This window comes from Melozone crissalis, unplaced genomic scaffold (genome assembly GCF_028551555.1).
Source record: "Melozone crissalis strain CALT ecotype California unplaced genomic scaffold, PUWL_Pcris_2 ptg000033l_1, whole genome shotgun sequence".
Lineage (NCBI taxonomy): Eukaryota > Metazoa > Chordata > Aves > Passeriformes > Passerellidae > Melozone > Melozone crissalis.
Genome location: NW_026535811.1, coordinates 19415312 through 19437293, shown reverse-complemented (window position 1 = coordinate 19437293; position 21982 = coordinate 19415312). Strand labels below are relative to the sequence as shown.

Genomic DNA, 21982 nt, shown 5'->3' with positions numbered 1-21982 from the left:
TGTCAGGAAGCCCAGCTGACCCCAAGGCAGAGCCCAGCCTGGCTGCATCAAGCCACCACTGCCTGCACATCACCTGTGTGACAACCAGCCTTTGCCACCCTCCAGGGAAGTGACAGAAAAAGTGTTACAGCAGTAACATTTTAGGAATGTACTTAAGACATGCTTTCATTCACACACACCAAGGAAGACCACACCTTCCCTGACATGCTCTGACAGCATCTCCCATTCCCTTCCAACATGGGGCACTGGCATAGGAGTGCTTTCCTGCGTTATCCCAAACACTTAACACGTTATGCAACTTCAACTCCTGGCTATGCATCAAACAGTGGGATTAATCAACATAACATTTCCTCTCCCCCACAAACAATACATCTTACTCTTTATTAAGTATCAAATTGTCTCCACATAAATTACAACCAAAGTATGTAAGTTTCAAGAAAGTCAGATATTTTATGTACCATGTTTGTCTTGAGTCAGATAAACTTTTATCATTTTAACCTGTAACATAAAAAGCAAACCTACATCAGTACCAAATAAAGCATTAAAAAGGTAACAAATATATAACATTTTAGAAATGCTCTCAGAACATGAAAGTTAATGGTGAGGATTTTTATAGTGCAGGAATCTTGGGTTTGCAGCTCTCAGACCATCTCTCTTTCCCTGCGGATGGCACAGCACAGAACCATACTGAATATCATGCCAACAATCTGGAAAAAAAGCAAACAGATTAGAAATCAGGAAAGCAAAGCATGTGCTTTTATCAGCATGAGAACAAGCTGCTCTTCACAGCCCAGAGGTCACATTTATTCTGTATTTTTACACTTTACTCTGCCATTTCCCACCCCCCAATCCCCAAAGCTCATTCCCAAGAATCCCATTCACCTCAGTACTTGAAAACAGATCACAGAATAGATCAAGTTGGAAGGGACCCACAAAAATCTTCAAGCCCTGACACAGCACCAGCAGCTATAAACCACTGCCATATCTCCTAAGAAAGCTTTGATCATCCCAGCATGTGCTTTTCTCCAGAGAGGTCAAACAAAAGTGCAAGTTTCTTTAGCAGCCCTGTTATTTCAGCCCTCTAGCACAGCCTGTAATTGTTATAAAGGAAAGAGAAGAAGAATCCCCAACAGATATTAGGATAAAGACGTGGGCCAGCAACATGACCAATACATCTTCACTCCATATATACACACATCACTGATAAGATTTCACCATTGCTGAAAGTGCAAGGAGGCAGATCCTAATCCAAAGCAGAAGCAGGAAGTCCAGAGACATCCCAGCCTCTGCATTGCCTCAGGGCCCTGCAGCACACACCCTGATCCTGCTGGGACTTGTCCTCAGTGGAATGGCCTTGTGAGCTGTGGGGCCAGGCACTGCTGTACAAGACTTCTGCTCTGTGTATCCTCTGACCACCCTCTAAATAATCTGGAAACTCACCATCATTACAGCAATGCCAAGGCCAACTGCTCCAATGACATTGAATTTGGATTTGAAGACATCATCAATGGCATCAGGGCAGGACTGAAATGGAACAGATGGCTCATTAGTGTTTTACACACACAAGGTTCATTTGAAGACTCATCTTTTAAAAGCTGCTTTGATCTGGACTTTACTGTCACATCCATAAAGAGAGCCAGAGATGGTCCTACACACACAGGAGTTGGTGGAGAAACTTAAATCTACTCTTCAAGTATCTCAGAATTGTTAACAGCACCTTGACTACAGCAGGATTCCCCTCTCAATCTGAACATGCAGTTTATCAGGCTTGGCTTGTTACTAATTGCTGTCAGCACTTCAGATGATGCTCATCCCTTATCAAAAGATATTTAAAGTCACTCCTGATATTGCTAATTGCTACTGTAATTTTGCAGACACCTCATGAACCCACAGTGCATGGGAACAGCAGGACACCTAGGCTAGGATCCATGCCAGCAGCAGATTCATAGAGGGGCCAGTTTAATGTTCCCAGGACAAAGAATTACCTTTGCGTTAAAAAAAAAAAATAAGTATAGTCCTTTTCCCAGAACAGACACATGCTGACCAATAAAAAGAGCAAGGCACTTTTACAGAAGTATAAATCTTTAAGAGTCTGGTAGCTGGTCGAAGTCTCATCCCAGCTTCTGTCCTGCTTGTTCCAGAAGCAAACATCAGTGAACTACCTTTTTTGTTGCTGTTCCTTATCCAGTCTAGAAAGAAAGACTGAATCTGAGATTAAAGGGATATACTAGTAAGGATGAGTCAGTTCAATCAGAGTACCAACACAGCACTGCTTCTTAGAGGTACACTCAATTACATTTCTTTGATCTTGTAATCTATCCACTGTTTTTCTAAAATTGGGAATGGGCATCACAAGATGAAGCTAAAACACAGAATAAAAACAAACAAAATCTGTGTGTGGTCTCAGCTACTCCCACACACTCCAACTCAGACTGCATGAACATGACTAAAGATACAGACTGAACAATCTCATGTGGTCAGATATGTGAACTGTCAATTAAACTGAAAAAACCCCAAGTCATTAACTGAATTCCTGCATGGTAAGAACCATAGACAGACTCATACAAACTGTCTTGGAGCCTAAAGCAAGACCACAGGATGTTTGTAAGGCAAAGAAGAAGAGAGGTGGTTAAAAACTACAAAAGCTGTTTTCTCCTGTTCTTTGTGATATACAGGCATCTCTGCAGCAGTACTCCAACAGAGAAACCTGATTCACAGAACTGCCTTCACAGTTACCAACTCACCTGAGAAGGCTACCAACGCCTTACCCCCCTCCCTGTCCTTGCTGAAGTTTTAGACTTGCTCCCACCCCAAACTCTACTTCTCCCTAATAAAGAGGGAGCTGACAGCTCCCAGCAAGCACCAGAAGATGCACTGAGGAGAAGAGAGCGCTCAAGGCACTGTGAGGGGTTTTTCTTAGGCAAACTTTTGATCTTCCACTGCCTACCCCACCACTGATTCTCTGACACACAGACCGCACATTTCCTGAGCAAGGTCAGACTTCCTGCTTGCTCTTTCCACAGTAATGATGGATTTGTTTTCCACAACCAGTCTGATCACAGACACAGACTGACACACCAGTGTGGCATGGGCTTTTCCCACAGACTGGGAGGGTTTCCTGAAGTGTGTTTCTCACTCTACCCACTGGGCAGAGCTGATGGTAAATTACATCAAGCTTTACCTTGATAGAGAATGACTCAGACAGTGTCTTTGCTGGACAGGTGTCCATGTACTGCTGCTCCACAGCTCCAGTAAGGCCACAGCAGTTTAGCTACAACAGAAAACATAAAAGAGACCCAGATTAAGCAATCTTTTTGTTCAGTAATCTGGTAAAAAAAAAAAAGGGAAATAATTTACATTAGTTTTCATTACAGACCAAGTCCTGTCAACATGACTGCTATAAACCTAATCTTAACAAGCCTTTATTAAATTAAGGGACAAGGTTCTGAAAGGAAGAGCTAGATCTCCTTAAGTACACACAAAATCATTTTGGCAACTGCCTGTGCTCCTTACAGACGCAAGGCCAAACCCCTCACAGAAAAACAAGAAAAAAAAAAGAAAAACAAGAACTAGTTATTCAGAGGCACAAACAAAAGGCATCCTGAATTCATTTATACTACACAAAAACATCCCTGCAATCTTTGGTTTCTTCTAACTGGTAAAAAATTTGTACAGGGGACTAGGTAGGATGAAGAACAGTGTGAGGAGCAGTTGCATTACTGTCCAGGTTAAGCAGAACCATATACTTACAGTGAACTGAAATGCTTTCAGGGTGTCTCTGGCACTTGTCTGAGTTCTCTTTCTGTAGGTGTCCATGTAGAACTCCTTTAACTCATCAATAATCTAAGGAAAAGTAAAAAGAGTTGTCTATTAATGGTGTGTGTCATAACTTGTATTAATTATGAAAAACTTGCTTTCAGCAAGTCAGTCATCAAAACTCCTGCAGCCTACAAGACCCATTCTTCTGCCATGTACAAACAGAGGGTGGACAGAAGGCTCACCTGTTTCAGGTGAGAAATAACTGTACACTCACTTTAATAGTCACACCTAAACAGGTAAGACTGCTTCCCCTTCCAAACCGCTGACCTTGTAAGAGGAGCTAGAGAACCAGCTCTTTGCCCACTGGCTGCCCAAAAATATTCCCTATTCTACTGTACCACAGAAGTTTCTATATTTTCCCATTGTATAACACAATGTGAGCAGAAAAGCACCACTGGTCACTAAGCATGTGATTTTGAAACAAGACAGAATCTTGACTGCTTGGGAGGGAGAGGCCATATCAGTCATGCTTCAGAGGTGCATATACACTCAGCTGTCAGATGACCCAGCTCCTCTCTGGAAGTGGTAAAGCCTCCCAGCCAGCCTGCTTCACCTCACAGCTCAATCAGGTACTCCCTGGAAGGCACCTCTAGCAGGCAACAGCCTCTTGGACTCTGGCTTCCCTGCTACAGTCATGTTTGAATATTACAGTTAGTTTTTTTGTGTGTTGTTTTGCTTGAATCAGCCTTTTTCCCTCTCCCCCAAATTCCCTGGGTAATAAGGATTTGACTTGTACTGGTATAGATGTCAGCAGATTGCTGACTGTAGGCACATTCATAGAATCATAGAATGTTTGGGGTCAGAAAGGAACTGTCAAGATCACCTAAGTCCTGCCCCTCTGCCATGGACAGGGACACCCTTCCACTAGACCAGGCTGCTCAGAGCCCAATCCAACCTGGCCTTGGACACTTCCAGGAAAGGAGCAGCCACAGATTCTCTGGGAAACCTGTTCCAGCATCCCACCACTCCCAACTTTAAAGAGCAACCTACCTTGTCTTTATTTGAAAATCCCCAGATCCCAGCAGCAATTTCAAGGGCAAAAATCACAAAAAGGAAGAAGAAGAACTAGAAAAGAAAGACCATATTATTCATGAAGGCCAGAGCACCACAAACCAGCGTCACACATGTACACTGCAAGTTTGTCCAGACTTGTGAGAGCTGTCACTCAATCAGGTTGCAGTTGGAGGTCTCAGACATTGGTAACACCAGGTAAAAGGAGACTGGGTCAGCACTTCTTCCCAAGAGCATTGGAAAGTCTGGCAGCACTCTCCAAGCACCAGTCCCTTCTTTTTGATCAGTGATAATTAAAGCCAATCATCTGTTAACTCCAACTTTGAAGCTGTCTAAGTCATTCAGACACATCACAACAGCTGGCACCAATTCTTTACTATGGTTTGTCACTCCTGTTGCTTTAGGAGTCATTACTTAATTCCTAGCTTGCCACCAACTCCCAGAGAGCTAATGGTCATTTTGTTGTATATCCAACAAAACACAAATGACCGTGTTCTGTCTCTCATTGACTACCAGACCCAAAACACCACTATAATTTAGGAGCACTTTAAAGAGATACTCAGAATTAGAAAGGGCTAGAGGTATAATTTTGGAACAAATAATTGAATTTAGGTTCTTCTGTGACACAGAAGGGAAATTGTTTTTTCAGTGGCTATAGTTGCTGTATTGCACTAAATAGTAAATAGTTTATCTAGCTGTTGTTTTTGCACTGATCACATGGTTTGTCCCATTCCCTGCCCCACCCAGCCCCGGTGGTAAGGTAATGGTTTGTTCCAGGTGTACTCCTCCCCTCACCCCTTCCTCACTTGTAACCCATTGGCTGTGGCCCCCTTCCTCCGCCCCCTTTCCCTTGAGCTTAAAATCTCTTGGGAGGAGATCCCCAAGCCTCCTTTTCTTCTGGGAGGTCACCTGCATCCTGAGGTGACTCCTATCAATAAAATAGGACTTTGGTCCCAAGGAGAAGAGCACCTCCAGTCTTTTACTTTTGTCCTTGTAAAGGCTGTGAGGGGCCAAGGGTCAGAGCTAGCTGGATTGGACCCGAACACCGCAGGAGAGCAGCCTTTACATATAGTAGTTGACTTTTATTAACTAAGTCTTCTGGTTATTTTGCAAGCATACAGATGTGCACTAATCCAGTAAGCTCTACTGCCCACCCCCAGTCTGAAAATAATGAGGTTGCTCTCTAGTAATTGGCTTGCAGAGCAGTTGTCAACTAGAAGAGCTCATCCTGTGATAATGAACAGTAGAGCCTTGCTGTTTCAAGCACCAAATACCACACTTCTGGTATCAGAGATTAAAGATTGCACCACATTCAGAGTCCAGGATGAACTGCCTAGCAATGATGGCACTGCTCTTATCAATATTTTCATTCTGTGTTCACAATACTCCCAGCCTGACACTTCAGTGTATGTCAGACACATCCAGCCTCTTGATATCATCCTCTGTTAAAATGCAGCAGAAGCATCTGGATTTCAGGCCAGAGATTAGAACTATATTTAACAGCTTAGTATTAGGTAGGTGACTATGAGTTTAAACACTGTGATTGTTCTGGGTCCACAATCTGCTGACCTTGAATTACACAGTAATATTTTCCTTCATTTCTCATCATGCTGCTCAAAAATTTAAGGATTACCCTGAGCACTTACCAGGCCAAGCATACACTGAGATTCCTGTGATGCACCACAGCATCCCAAGAAACCAACCAGCATCATAAGGGCACCAGCTCCAATAAGGATGTAAACACCTAGGGAGGAGAAAAACAAAGACACGCAGGTCAACTGAGACCTCAGCAGCAAGGTATGATATTAATTGCTCCAGAAACAGCATTGGTAGCTTTTGCCAAGGTTTAAGTTTCTTTACCAAGGTGTTTCAAGTAAAAAAAAAGGGAAAGGGGGAAAAGGGAAAGGGGGAAAAGGGAAAGGGGGAAAAGGGAAAGGGGGAAAAGGGAAAGGGGGAAAAGGGAAAGGGGGAAAAGGGAAAGGGGGAAAAGGGAAAGGGGGAAAAGGGAAAGGGGGAGGAAAGGAAAGGGGGAAAAAATGTGCCTGATCTTCAAAGCAAATGATTCTGAAAAATTGATATATAAAACCTTCATTTTGACACAATTATTGTGTATCCCTACTGCACGCAAACTTTAAAACTCACAAGCTTTAGAAAATGGGCAAGATAAATCCATCTAATACAACCTGTAAGACACTTTTTACAACAGGCTCAGAGCCAAGACTTATCAACTTCTCCTCAGGTGAAGATAGAGACAACTGGAATTAGAAACAACTGAAAGAGTGATTTATCAACAACTGCAAAGTCTCAAAGCAGATGCTTCTTCAGATTATAAAAAGTGTCAGAGCTTGTAAACTATTCTGCCCAGAAATAAGGTAGTGAGTATGTTGAAGCAGAAAGAGCAAGCATTTCTGAGGTAAAAGGCTCCATTTATGCCAAATCCTCTGGCTCCTGAACTTGGGAACAACGAGCCTAATCATGATAGCTGTGAGCTGGAGACCACAGCAAGATGTGGCAAGCAAGAAAACTCCCAAAGGATGGCAAAGAATATTAGAAGGGTGGTGAAGCATCAAAGAATGAGCACAAAGCACGTGGAACAAGCAGGACACTTATATCAACTGGGACACAAAACCAGTTCAATACTAATTAAAGGGGGCTAGATGTAAGCTTTTGCAAATTATATATTCTAGATGCAAACCAATAAGATTAGCTGCCAAAAAACCCAGCTCCTTGATGCAGCATTTGTAAGGGATTAAGCCTGACATTTCTTATCAGGAGGAAATTCCAATACAGACTTTTAAACCTCAGTTTAACCTTTTTCCATTTTGAAGAAGAAAAAGAGTCCATCAGTAACACTTATTCCAGACTGAGTTGTACAGAAAGTCTTTGAGGTAATTTGCTTTGTAACTTACTGCAGTCAGTAACTACTGCCAGAAAATTATGTTAAAGCAGAAATTCCTATTGAGCTTCTTTTTAAAACTCAGTTAAATCTACAACGATTTCAAGCAGGTTCCACTGGCTGCATCCAGCCAGTAGGTTAAGCATCACATCATAAAACTTTCATGTTTTAAGAGATAAAAGAGTTGTTTTAGACAGCCCAAAATAAGACTTGTTAAATATTCAGCTTAACAGCCAAGTTTAGATTTCTGTTCTTTTTCTGAGGTCCACTTGAAGCATCTGGGAATCTTCCTGGCAGCTCCAAGAACCACCCAGTTTGCTAAGATGCCATCATATCAAGGGTAAACCACAAATTTTCTCACAGATCACAGAAGCTGCAGGCATGCAGACAGGTTAAGTCCCATGAGCATCTCAATATTCCCAACTATGGCCTCTATACCATTCCTAAGAGTATTCTCTGCAGGCACAGGCCACCCTAGGACTAGGAGGCTGCAACATAAATTGCACCTCCTTATAAGTGACCCTTCAGATACCAGCCTGGGAGTTGTCACAGCTGAGTAGCCAAGGACAGGAGCCATTTTTTTGGCTGAAAGAAAGAGAAAGATGAAGCTATCCTTTAAAGACTTTAAAGATTGCCTAATTAAAGATTGTCTAATTCCAACTTCCTGCCATGGGCAGGGACACCTTCTACTATCCCAGGTTTCTCAGAGCCCCATACAACCTGGCCTTGGGCACTTCCAGGGATGGGGCAGCCACAGCTTCTCTGGGCAACCTGAGACAAGGCCTCACCACCCTCCATGGAAGAATTCCTTCCTGATATCCAACCTAAACCTGCTCTCTGTCAGTGTGAAGCCATTGCCCCTTGTCCTGTCACTCCACGCTCTTGGCAAGAGTCTCTTTCCACCTTTCCTGTGGGCTCCCCTTCAGGTACTGAAAGGCCACAGTTAGGTTACTTCCAAAGCCTTCCATTCCCCAGGCTGACCAATCCCAATTCTCTCAGCCTTTCCTCATAGCGGAGGTGCTCCAAGGGTCTGAACACCTACAGGTGACAATAACCAAATTATGTGTGTTCCCCTGCCCGAGGTTAAAAGCAACTGTAGAGACCAAAATCAAAGTTCAGATAAAATCCAGTTCATTTAGGAATTCCCATGACATCAACAAACTAAAAATGTGTGTGTCCCCTAATTAATGACCTTACAAACGCCTTCCACATGGTCTAGCTAAAGCTACATTGATCCACACTGGCTGGAATAATTCTTATATGTACCAAGATGTTTGTGCATTCAGTTCAGGATGAATTAGGAGATGTGGGGTTTTAAGAGTTAGACGACAGTGATTAAGGGATTAAGCCTGACATTTCTTATCAGTGCTCCTTCTGAGAGATGAGGCAACAGGAGTTGTGTTTTGGGTAGCTCAGGTTGGTCACTCTGGAGAAAAAATATTAATTACACAATTTAGCATGAAACTTTGCTGATGCATATGGTGACGAGCATCAGGAATAAACATCCTCTGTGTCCTCCAGGAGCCCCTGGGATTACAAAATGTTTACTGACAGCAACAGAGACAAACTATTGTGGGAAAAAGGCTGAAGAGCCAAGAAACCACTCACACAGCAGCACTGCTGTCTGCACAAGAGCTCACAGGGGAAGCTGCCCCCAACACCAGCCAAGGGAAGCTGCTCTTGGGGTGTTTAAGGTTGTTTTGCCTTTTTACCCTTTAAGAAAAGCCAAGGTTTCTGAACAGCCTGGAAATCAGGTCACAAAAGTGTGACCTATCCCCTGAGTGATCCCCCAGCTCACCTGTGTAAAACTTTGTGTCAGATTCCAATTCAAAGACGCTTTTGGTCTGTGAATCAAAGTGAAGCCATAGTCCAACTGCAAGCACTGCTGTTCCTGCAAGCTGTAAGAACAAGGAAGGCTTGTTAAATGATACCAACTAATCCACCCGGCCTTGCATGGTAACAAAATCAGAAACAAACACAGGATACAGCTTTTATTTAAAGAGATGGTAACAAAGGACAAGCTTAAAAGCATGGGAATACCAATGCATGAACAAAGTCCCAGACATGAGGCACCTTGTTAACAGAAGCATTTACATAATATAAACTCCAATGCCACAGGAGATCAATGCCATTCTTGTTCCTTTCTGAAAATATCCACGGTTTAGCCAAGTGTCAGTATTTTCACTGATCCTTACACACATTGTTTTATTCTGGGTGGATGCAGACATTGCATGGCTTAGTGACCTTAAAGCTTCATACTGAAGAGCAAGTGTATCACAAGGAAAAGTGCCTTGTAAGGCCAGCCAGAAGTTTTAGTGTATTAAATAGACTGCTGAGAGTTCAGTCCACCATGGAATGGAGTTCAAGAAGAGTGCCATTCTTGCCAAACATGATAAAACCAACCCATTTAATGACCACACTGACAGGAATAAGAAAATACCAGCTGCAGCAGTAGAACGCTGCTGATCTGGAGCAATACAATAGAATTTTAGTTAATGTTTAGTTTTATTTCATTATCATCTCTGCCTGTATGCCTTCAGGTTCCTCTTAATATTGATGCCTGTGTTTGCAGCAAGTCACTTTGTGTATAAATTAGCCTCTGGATGAAACATCTGGCAAAAGCCATAGGAAGTGTTGCAAGAAAGAGGGCATTGCAGTCTGGTAAGGCCAATGGCAACAGTTTGCTTGGAAGAGACTGAATCCTCCTTAAAAAAGAAAAGAAATGGGGTTTTCTTGCATGTAAAAAAATGAAGAAACCAGGACAAAGTATAAAGCTGGAGTGTGCTTCTCAGCTCTTCCTTTGAAGACCATTGAACTATTAAAAAAAGCTCTACAAAGTGAGATGAGGACAGAAATCCCAAACATTGCAGCAGACATTAAAATTTTAAACTTAAGAGTGAGCAGTAAGTTTATTAAGTCCAGTGCTTTGGTCAGGCAAAGCACACATGAAAAGCAAAAATAAAATCCCAACAAGGCCCTTGCAGAAAGAAACAACATTCCTGATTTACCTCTAAGAAACTGGGAATTGTTAATTAATGGCATTTTTTTAGTGGGAATATGGGCAGTGTTCCCTTGGTGAGCACCCAAGGATACAACAACCCCACTACACCAAGCCCACCTGAGACGTGGGAGCCCAAAAGCCCCTTCTTCCTGCTGTGGAAGAGTTCCTGCTCACAAACAGTCCCAGCTTTCCTAAACCAGCTTTTCCTGTACAGCAGGAACCCAAGTGCCAGGCCTGCCTCCAAGAGGAGCTGCAGGGAAAACAGATCAAGTGACACACAACTCAAAGAGCCAAACCCACCTGGAGGATTCCAGACCTAAGCAAAACGCCTTTGTTGGTGTTTCTGGTGCTTACTCCAAAGGCACACCTGCTTGCCTTGCTAGGGCTACCCTGACAATATGATTAAGCTATGCTAGAGCACCTTTGTGACACAGAATGCCAAACAGCATTATTATTTCAATTTCTTGTGCCACGGCTGCACCCTGAGGGGAGGGAGAGGCGCAAAGGGGAGCTGACAGAGAGAAGGGTTGCTGCCCTCCTGGCTGCAGCATCACTTCAAAAAGCCTTTGCCACCTCATCTCACCCCAGTGCTTCAGTTCAAACATCAGAAAGGCTTAGTGATGGAAAAAACTCCTTGAGACTGCTGTTAAGTCATCCAGTATTTAATAACACTCTGCTTGAGGGTCGCTTTACTGGTCATCCAGCAGTTGTCAGCTTTTATAGCTGATCCAGATCCCCATCATTAGAAGCCTAGAGTCTCTGCTGGTTTTGCTAGGAACTCACAAATTGTGAAGCCACAAGCCTGAACAGCCAGCTCTTCTCACCTACCAAATTTATTTACAGTTTGACAAGTTCCAGTGCTTGAATAGAGAGCTCTGCAAATGGAGCAAGGCACAGAAAAGGACTGTAAAACTAAAGAAACTCTTAAACCATAATGTAGCCATGCAGATAATCTTAAAATTTCAAGCAAAGCAGAAGGTTCAGTTAATGCCCTCCAGAAAAAAAACTGGTCTGTTCACATTGGGCAGAGATGATGTACCTAATATAGGTCCTTTCAAAACACAATTTTAACTCTTCCCCACCACCCCATAGAGGTACATGGCATGTTTTCTCCTTGGAAAAGCAGTCACTTAATCACAGAAAGACTAAGAAGGTGCCAGGGAGACCTGAGACTTACAGAATCACACAACAGTGATAACACTTTATGCCAGTGAACTACCGCACAGCACTAAAAAATGGGGTAGAATTACACAGATTGATAATTCTCGGCATGGTGGATTAGAAATAAAATGCAGCTCCTTCATGCAAGAAGAAGAGACTTTCTGTCTCAGTTTCTTAAGGAAAGCAGACATGTTCTCAGTTTGTGCTCTTCCTACTCAGACTGACCACTGAACTAAAAAAAAGGCAGTTTTGGAGCAGAAGGCAAGAAACTTGAAGCTTCAAGTTTCCATCAAAACAAGGGAGAAACGAGGACACAGCAACACCAGCCTCTGAGGAAAAGCACAGCCCCATGGGCACTTGCCAGCACTGCTGGCCAGTGTGGCACACTAGAGGCTGAGGCACTGTCACCCACACTATGGCAACAAGATGGGATCTGTGCAGGGACGGTTTGGGAGCTGTGTTTTTCCTTCCTGGGAAAGGGGTGCAAAGCCCCCAACCTCAGCTGCGTGGAAGCAGATCACCAGACAACCTAATTGTTACGTTTTTGTTTGGTAATCCAAGGGGATTCCCCATCTAACAGATCTATTTTGTCACAGGAGTTGAGCAATACTGTGTGCTTCTAAGTAGCTCTATCCTGCACTGAAAGAGAAATTAAGTAGGAAGAAAACATCACCGTATTCCTGAAAGTAATCAATTTTGTCTGGTTTCACACACACAAAGAAGAGAGTGCGTTCTTGTGCTTATCAGACAGGTAAGTAGTATGTTTTTATAGTGACAACTACAGCAAAAAGAGCTCAGAAGACAGAGTTGGATTTTTTTCCCAATCTGGCCAAAACGTGAAGTTAAAGGGATACTGCTCACTCGCTGTTTTGGAGAAGTTTGTGGCACTGATCTTCCAGTAATGGCATGTCCTGGCACAATTACACTACTGACTTTCCCCGCTCCAGCAAACCAGGCTTCCTTGTTTTCGCTAACCACTACTCCGAGCTCATTCCTGCTCTGCTCGGATGCTCCACGGCTGCAACAATGATAAAACTACCTGGCCACTCCTCTCCTAGCCCTGTGGAGGCTTGTCAGGTTGGTTTTTTTTTTTTTTTCATTACATGCAAACACACCCCCTTTGCTCCTAAAGTTCACTCCTGCATACAGCTTTCTGCCTGTTACTACAGGAAAACCAGCTTTTTTGGTCTATCTTCCTTACTGACATAGCCCTGCACATTCTCTAGTGAGCCTTCTGTGCAGGACTTCCCTCCTCTCATCCATCCCACTGTTCTGGGGCATCCCCCTTGCTTGGCCTCTGGGTACATCGAAGGGTGTGTCCCAGCCTTTCCTGTGAGAAGAGATGACTGAGAAAGGACCTGAACCAGTCAGGATACACTTGAGATGAGAAAACCTGTGTATCCTGGAGACAGCAGCCACACAGAACACTCTGCCTTCCTCCCCTCATCATTCCTGGCTAAACTGAGCATGAGTTTGGAGTGTACCACAGCACTGACCACAACCAAACAATTCCCAGAGGATTTCTGCCCCGCTCTGACTCCTGAGGTTTGGCAGATATGGCCCCCCAGGAGGCTGGGGAAGGGCGCAAAAGGGGGGCTTTGCCCTTTTTCCATTTTTCACACCTTTAGGCCAAGTTTACATACAACTTCTACCAAGCTCATGGCATTACCTCCAGCATAAGGTATGTCATTATGTGAAAATAAAGAAGTCAGTCAAAAAGAAATACTATCAGTGTTGTCAGCTAAGTATGGTATCTAACAGAACTTTTTCTTGAAGTAAAAAGGCATGTCAGGCTCAACACTACTGTTCCATATATAGGTTTACACCCGGATGTGACAAGAAGGCATTAAAAAGTCACCACCTTCACTTGATAAACACTTGAACTTTCAGCTAAAAATCAGATTGCATAAGAATTTACTTCTTACTGTTTTAGACTGAACTAAGAAAGCCAGAACTAGATCTATAATGGTGCAAAGTACAGACAAAGAAATCGAGAACATTATGAGTAGTAATGAACCGTTTCTATCCTTTTACTGGCTAGTACTCCATAAATAAAACCCCATAAACAGTAACCACAAGTGAAGCTCAATACCACTCTAAACCCTCAATTACAGAATTAGTGTTATCCACAACAGCACAGGTTTTCAGAGTTTTGAAACAGCTCCCCTAACACTTGTGCTATGTGGGCTTGCAGTTATACAAGAAACTGCAGCTATTTTCAAACTAGTTTGGAAAATAGTGGATTGGAAAGGAAGTATTTTCTTTCTGCTTAGCTAGTTTCAAAAATGTTGTGGCCTATGTTAATGCCACAGCACCTTTTGCAATGAAATGGTGCTCCAGTACAGTAAGACAAGCATTACAAAATTCCTGAACCACTGCCAAGACTAGTGTCCATTTCATACAAGTTCCTATTCAGAGGCCAGTCTACTTTATTTGCAATTAGAATAGCAAATAGGAGCCAGGAGTGGTGGAACTCTAAGTAGCTTCACATCAGATTTCTCAAGGCAACATACTCCAAACTCCATTCCTGATTTCACAGAACTTACCGGAGTCAATATACACTGAGCTGAGCCCAAGCAGCATTAGATTCTCACACTGTAGCCAGCAACTGCATCAGTTCATTAGAGAAAGCAAAAGCAACTAATTTCTGAGTTTTTCATATGTGCCTGCATATATACATTCTAACAGACACATGCATATTTCCCTGCCCATCCTGCAAATCCTCTGCTGGAAGAGGAAAGATCCTCTGAATTGCTGTTCTTAGTGCACAAAAGCAGCTATGGCTCAGAACAAAGTCTATGGCTCAGAACAAAGTCACAGGTATCTTCAAGCTACAGAAGGAAAAGGGCTCTCCAGGCCTAATTCTGCTCATCTTACTTTAGCAGGTACTATCACACAAAAATGCATTTATTCATAAACCACATGGTGCTCTGGAGAGTGGGAAGTCAGGACAAGAGAACTGCCCAATAATGGAAAGGAGCAAGAAAATGACTGCTCAAAACTTCAACATGAACTCTGCCTCTGTGCTACACCACTTGCTTGCCTAAAATACATTAAACCATAAATATTAGCAGCAGATGTCTTCATATTCCACAAAATCTACAAGGGGAAAACCCAGCCTTGAAATTTAACAATGCAAGGCCTTGCTTTTGTTCAGCAGTAGGAAGCCAGTCAGAAAACAGGCAGGCACTTGCCTGGTGTGATCCAAGTTGCCCAGAAGCCCACAGTTTTCCTAGGAAAAGACCTCATGACCAGGACCAACAAGCCTGAGCAAACCCAGGGAGTTAAAGGAACACAGTTAAAGGCAGTCACTCATTACACAACTCAAGGCAATCCAGCATTGCTCACACTAAAGTTGGTCCAACGCAACTCTGCTAAGACACCTCCACTGCTCAGGTTTAAGGAACAAAATGTGTTGTTTCCATTGACTTCTTGCCAAGCTCAAGCCAGCCTGGTGGAAAAAAAAATTACTTCAAAATTTTGTTGACACCTCCCTCCCACACCCCCAAACAGCCCCCAAACTTGTATTATTAGAAAGCAAACTGTCAGGGATGCCAGGGCTAGCACTGGCCATGCCAAGACAGCAGAGCTGTCTGCAAACCTATGTGCAAGAACATCAGCTCCAGAAAGGACAGCGCAATAGCAGCAAGGAGCCTGGTGCCTGCTGCAGTACTCCATCCCAAAAGAAAACACAGCCATCTCTACTTCCTACACCTCAGAGAGGGGAATGAACCCCAAAACTTACAGATCCATGCTTAACTGGACTTGGTGCAAACATCCAAAAGTGTCCTCTTCCTTCCATTAAGCATGTTTTAAGCCCAACTCTGAAGCCCCAAAAGTTTCAGCTAATACCACATTAGTATCCAGCCTTCCCAGCTGGAGAAAGGCCATCAGATTAACCAAGCACAAGAGCCTCAGGAAGGGTTAAGAGAACAGGACAGAAGGTAGCATTTCCCAGGACCAACCTCCTAGGCTACATGTTGAGCACTTATGCCAAGACACAGCACCTTGAGAGAAGAAAAATTAACAAAGGGCTGCTGAACTCCATGTTAGCAGGTTAGACTAGATTATCTTAAAGGTCTTTTCCAACCTAATTCATTCTGAGATTAGCCAGTTATCCCTTGACCAACCTATTCGTCAACATCTGCTAAGGAGAAGGTATCACCACTGTACCCACTTTTCTTCTGAAAAGGTCCTCTTTCCTGGCTAAATATTCCACAGCTCTTGCTCACTCCGTCTTTCAATACAGTCAGGCCCTACCTACTGCCTGGACAATCATGATTCTAAGGATCTCTAGCACATTTCCATGCTGAAGATAAGAGTTGCTGATGACAGAAACCCTCCTCTTTCTTTCCCAAACATTACCAAGTTCCACTATGATTCTCTCAAGACACGCAGATGACCAGAGCAGCCTGCAGCACTGTGGGACACCAGCATGCAAAGGATTTTGGGAGTTTTACACACCATATTCCATCTTCTCTCAGTCCTTCATTTCTGAAGCTGGTTTCACTCTGTTGACATTGAGCACTCACCTGGTGCTTTTGTAAAACCATCATAGATTTTTTTCTCCCAAGGCTTCACTGCTCCATGGCAGCAGCTGCCCCTGAATCATTTAATTCCTATCTCCAGGCAGCTTTCTGCTGGTGCCTCCCATGGGAATTACCTGATGCCTGACTTTGGAGAGAGTCTCACTGTGCTGTGTCACACACCCTGCTGTGTCAGCAGGCAGCCATCACCTCCATCACCCTGTACAATGGGTGCCAGCCAGCACCCCAGCAGTACCCCCTGTGCTCCTCCAGATGAGGTGGGGCTATACTGACCATCACAGAGTCTGTACCAGAACCACTGCTTCTCTCTGCAACAGCAGAGCTGCATCTCACCACAGCCCTGCCTCCACTCCAACAGCCATCTCATTCTTGCCAGGATCTTACTCCAGGACTGCCTGGTTTTCACAAGAGGCCTGAGATTTCCAGAGGACATTGAACAAGTGAACTTACACCAACCAGTCCTTGCCTTCTCCAGCATTCAGGCTTTTAAAGGCTCCAAGGCAGCAGCTTCATGAAGTCTGACTTCCCCTTGCAGTAGCCAATGTCCCTCCTATACATGTATACCAGCTTTTAAAGAATCTTGTCCTTGGCTCTTTCCAGATACTCCATATGTGCTACTCTCTGGGTATCCCAGACTACCATAAAGCAAAAGCCCAGCCTCCAATTCACTGCATTCCAGCCCTCCAGCACAGAGAAGGGATGGTGGGGGGAGTTACCTAATCACAACTCACTTAAGAGTTCTGAAGTGTTTTGTGACTTTAGAGAATTGTTAATCAAACATTTGCTGCTCCTCTTGTTCCACCTCCTTTGCATCAAGAGGTCAGTTCAAGCCTGTGCAGAATTCAGAGTCAAAGAGAGCTTATGGCACAGAACTCTGTTAAAATCTTCCCCAGTAAAATAAAGTCCTGCTGAACTTGGCTCCCAAAACTTTTACTCCTGGAGCTATTACTGCCTGGAAGGACTCCCTGAGAAACTCCCTTTTCATCATGTGTCTGAAGAGGGGTATGTTACTTGGGTTTGCTTTTGCAAATTACTCCTAAAGCTTTCCTTTGGCTGATGTTATTGTTATTTTATTAGGCTCACCAGCATTTATGAACTTTTATCTCCTTCCTTTGGATACAGCTTCAATTTTGAGGGTTTCTCTTTTTATTTCAGTAACTTCCTTTACCAAGCTGTATGAGCCTTTCTGCTTCCTCTTACCCTTGTTCAAGCCTCGATGGAAAGAAATACATTCCACCCAATTCGACATCCATAGCCATCGGCAGGTTTGGTGCAGACCTGAAATTCCTGACCTGTCTTTTTGAGGCAACTTATTTCAAAAAAAAGGAGGTACGGAATTGCACTTGGGCACAGCAAATTTTGTCAACATACTTCCATTACTTCACAGACTTTCCACATCTGCAAAGCCATAAAAAACCATTAGAGCCTTTTTTTCTTATTAGGGTGGTTCTTGCCTTTTAATGCTGGCAGACCCAGAACACCTTTCTTTTTATGCTGTTCAGTGTGGAATGACCCAAAACCCAGCTACTTTATTTCTCCATAGAGGACACAAGGTTTGCTAACACTGTACCCCCTAAACGCCCTTCCAACTGTTTTCAGCAGGCCACAATGACATGTGGTGGCCCCCCTAAGCCAAGGACCACTCCAGTTGGTCAAACACATTTATCTGTGGCTGAGCCAAGCTGCTTGCATTTCACTGCCTCTTGGGGCCTCCAGACACTTACTGGGATCTCCAAAATGCATTTATTTATCTCCCTTTAATTCTTTTTTCTTCCTCTTCTCTCTCCCACATCCTAGCTTGATACTGCCAGCCTCAGGAAGCCAACTTGAAAAGCCATCATCTCTCAGCTCCTCTGGACAGCAGCACCACTCTTCCATCCACTGTCACCAATACAATTCTGTACTCACAAGCACCCCTAAAGGTAGGAGTCTCAGCACTTTATAACCATGACACTCCCAAGCAAGAGGTACATCCCCAGTTAAACAAAACTACTCTCCCTGTTCTCAGCCTATCCCCAGACAAGGTGGTGAAGTTCAGGTTAAGAGCTTCTTTAAGGCAATGCTGTTTTCACAAGAATTTTTGTCCCATAAAATACTCTGCAGAAAGTCTGCAGCTTTGAAATAAACAAAACAAGCACAAGGCAAACCATGAGTACTTCAGTCTCTTTTAACAAGAAGTTTAGAAACTCACTGACTGTAAGTTTCAGACAGTGTTTTATTAGGCTTTTCCTTCTGACCAGCTCTAACCCTGCAAATGCGACAGCTCTGCTCACGGTCCGGCGAGTCCCGGGTGGCAACACAGCTTTCCTGGGTCAAGTTCTGCACAACGTTCCTCAGCTAGAACCCAGCTGTGTATTCTCAACTCTGCTGCAACCCATTTCGACATTGAGACATCCCGAGCACTTTACCCATTAACATGGCAACTTCCACTCGTCCCACGGGCAGTGCTGCGACTGACTCCAGACGCGGCTTCCCGCCGCTCCAACTTCACACAGCCACATCACAGTCACACACGCACTCCTCCACGTGGCAAACAGCCCAGAAAAAAACCAGCTTTTTGAACCATACACTTTGCTGCTATCCATCAGGCACACAAACAGCTCCCATAGTACTTTTCCATGCATGAGCCGGCGCTAATTCCAGGTGCCCACGCCCCGAGTGCCTGAGGACAGTCCAAACCTCTCGGCTCAGCCTTTCTCATGGTGCCTATCCAACAAGGCGTAGTAGGGCCAGTAAGCACACCGGAGACGTGATCTCAAGGGGTGCCGGTCTGCTCGGACAGATTAAACCCGAAGGGAAGCCACAGCACCCACCAACGCGAGGAGTTCACACACACGACAACCACAGGTTTGCAAGGAACCGGCTCACCCCGGGCACAGCCCCGGCACCGGGAAAGCCAGCAGGGAGCCCGACTGGCACATAGAGTTTTAGGGCGAGGATTGTGCGAAGTGCTGGGGGGATACTCAGTGGGGGCGGGCTATCCACAAACCCAGCACCCTCTCCCCGCCTGATGATAAACCCCAAAAACGTGGGAAAAAAAGCGGTGAGCACCCGGGCACACGTTTCTCTCCTTCTGGCGGAGGAAGGGGGGGGGGGGGGGGGGGGGGTGGGCAGCAAGTGGAGAAAACAGCCAAAACCAGGCATCAGAAAAGCAAACAAAACGCGGCTCCTGGCGCTTCCCCTCCCCTCCATCCCCGTCCCGCGGGCTCCCCGCTGGGCAGCGCGGGGGACACAGCCCAGGGGGCCTCACCCAGAAGATGAAGTTGAAGCCGAAGAGGAGGTACTTGATGCACTTGGTGCCTCCTTTGACGGGCATGGTGGCGGCTATAGACACATCAACCAGGCCCCCAAGCTCCGACGCCGCTCCTTAAATGCGGCCCTGCTCGGGTGTCTCGGGGACTTCCCCGCTCGCCCCCGGGGCCGCCCCCGGCCCCGCCCCGCACCTGCGGCCGCCCGGCTCCGCCTCAGGCCGGGCGGGCTCCCAGCGCTCCAGCAGCGCCTCACGGGGCCGGGCACGGCCATGCTTGGGGCTCCGAGTGTCCCGGCATGGAGGGGCAGCACGCGGAACGTCAGAATCCTGCTACCTGCCCTGCACGGCGCCGCCTCAGCAATCCCACCCTGTGCCTGGAGCGTTGTCCAAACGCTCCTGGAGCTCTCACAGGGTTGGGGTTGTGACCACTTCCCTGGGAAGCCTGTTCAGTACCCGAGTACCCTCTGGGTGAAAACCTTCGTCCTAATATCTGATCAACCCCCTCACCCCAACCCGACCTGCTCTTGCATAGATCTCACAATCCTTAGGATTGGAAGAGACATCTGGAGATCATCCAGTCCAACCCACCTGCCAAGGCAGGGTCACCAAGAGCAGGTGACGCAGGAATGTTTCCAGGTGGGTTTGGAATGTCTCCAGAGAGGGAGAATCCACACAACCTCCCTTGGGCAGCCTGTTGCAGTGCTCTGCCATCCTTACCATATAGAAATTCTTCCTTGTGTTGTAGTGAAACTTCTAGTTTTGGTTTATGGCTATTGCTCCCTGTCCTGTAGCTGGGCACCACAGAAGAGAGTCATCATCTGTGGCACCATCCTCTTGACACCTGCTTTGAGATATTTATATGCATTAATGAGATCCCCTTTCTAGCTCCTCTAATTAATCAGGCCCAGCTCCCACAGAGATGCTCCAGAACCCTCATCACCTTTGTTGCCTCTGCTGGATGTTTAGTTTAAAATGAATACATCAGCTTAAATGGGTGTTTTCTCACACAAGATAAACTTACAGCATAGTTTAATTCCTGTAATCTTCTGAGCTTTTTAGCTCAGGGATGAAAATTGAGGGCTTGTACCTTAATTTCCTACTGTGGGATTAGAAATTAATCAGGTATCAAGAGTCAAAAAATATCCAAGCAGAACAGTAAAAACAGACAAGCCATGCTGAAATACAAATAAAAACATATTGGAGTTTTTGTTTCCAAAATAAATTATAAGATGCAGCACATTCCAGAGGCAATATGGAGGGGGAGCTGCTGGCTTCAGCAGTGGCTTCCCAGAGGAGGTTACAAAACAGGAACACCTTTCCTATAAAATAAAGGGAAGTAGAGGGGTGGAGGCTGGCGGCCAATATAGATCCAGCAAGGATGGAATTAACAAATGCATGTGACTACATTCTTGTGGTAACTGGAAACTGAGCAAGGGAAGGTCTTGTGTCTCAGTCTTGAGCTTGGACTGGTTTTCTCTGTGACTTTTGGGTTGGTTTTCTTTTGTCACTTTGCCATTAGAAATTTATGCTTTTAGTTAGCATCAGTATTATGGCTTCCCTTAAGTTTCGAAAATTAAGGATCACAGAAGAACTTTGGATAACTCCCCTTCCACCTTTGTATTATTAAGCATTTTATGCTTATACTGCATTAAAGCAATTCTCATTAAAATTCACAGGCAGTAACCTTTTGATCAGAGGCAAGAAATGGACCTATTCAACAAAAACCTCCAGTGAGTTTGTAAAAAATAAAACACTCCCCATTCACCTGGCAAATTAAGTTATGAGGAAGTGAAATGCATTTGTACATCTTTAGTATTCTTGAGAATATGGAAGGAAAATAATGCTGTGGCTTTTTTTTTTTTCATTCCATATGAAGGATCTGGAGAGAACATTTATGTTTCACTCTTCCAGGGTGTGACAATCTCATAGATGCAATCCTCTGACCACACCCGAACTTCTCTGACTAGTGGAATGAGATAGTAATCAACTAAATTTTTGCATAATAGAAATCACTAATGGAAATTCATGACCCTTGTAGAAATACTTCAAACTGATTTATTATTTTGAAACTTTGTATTTCCATGGGATAATAGGCATTTTGCATGAAATATTTATTATCTGCACTTAAAATTGCCCTGGGTGGTTAAAGTGTTATTTTGTCCTACTAGCACAAAGAAAAGCAAATTCAGGCTATTGCTGATAAAAAGAAATCAGCGTTTACCAAAACCCTTTTAAAATTACACTTTTAATAATCAAGACACAGCATTAACTATCTCTAGAGCTTTTCTCTACAGGTA

The 21982-nt window shown here is 44.4% G+C and overlaps 1 protein-coding gene across 1 annotated transcript; it reads right to left on the bottom strand.

Annotated features, from left to right (window-relative positions):
* Positions 1–362: 362 nt before the first annotated feature.
* Positions 363–19836, bottom strand: CD9 (CD9 molecule). The gene is made up of 8 exons (XM_054282008.1): positions 19686–19836; positions 9525–9624; positions 6477–6574; positions 4810–4884; positions 3751–3843; positions 3182–3271; positions 1441–1524; positions 363–707 (listed from the first exon to the last, which is right to left on the bottom strand). The coding sequence occupies exons 1-8, from the start codon at positions 19749–19751 to the stop codon at positions 642–644; spliced, it is 672 nt and encodes a 223-aa protein (XP_054137983.1). The 5' UTR covers positions 19752–19836; the 3' UTR covers positions 363–641.
* Between the last annotated feature and the right edge of the window lie 2146 nt (positions 19837–21982).

Bases quoted from the DNA above. Each gene is read 5' to 3' on its own strand.
- CD9 (XM_054282008.1), bottom strand. From the start codon at position 19,751: ATGCCCGTCAAAGGAGGCACCAAGTGCATCAAGTACCTCCTCTTCGGC. The intron at 3,844-4,809 runs GTAGGTTGCTCT...ACTTTTCCTTAG, and splicing joins GATTTTCAAATAAAGACAAG to ATTATTGATGAGTTAAAGGA. The intron at 1,525-3,181 runs GTAAAGCTTGAT...GTTCCATTTCAG, and splicing joins CTGAGTCATTCTCTATCAAG to TCCTGCCCTGATGCCATTGA.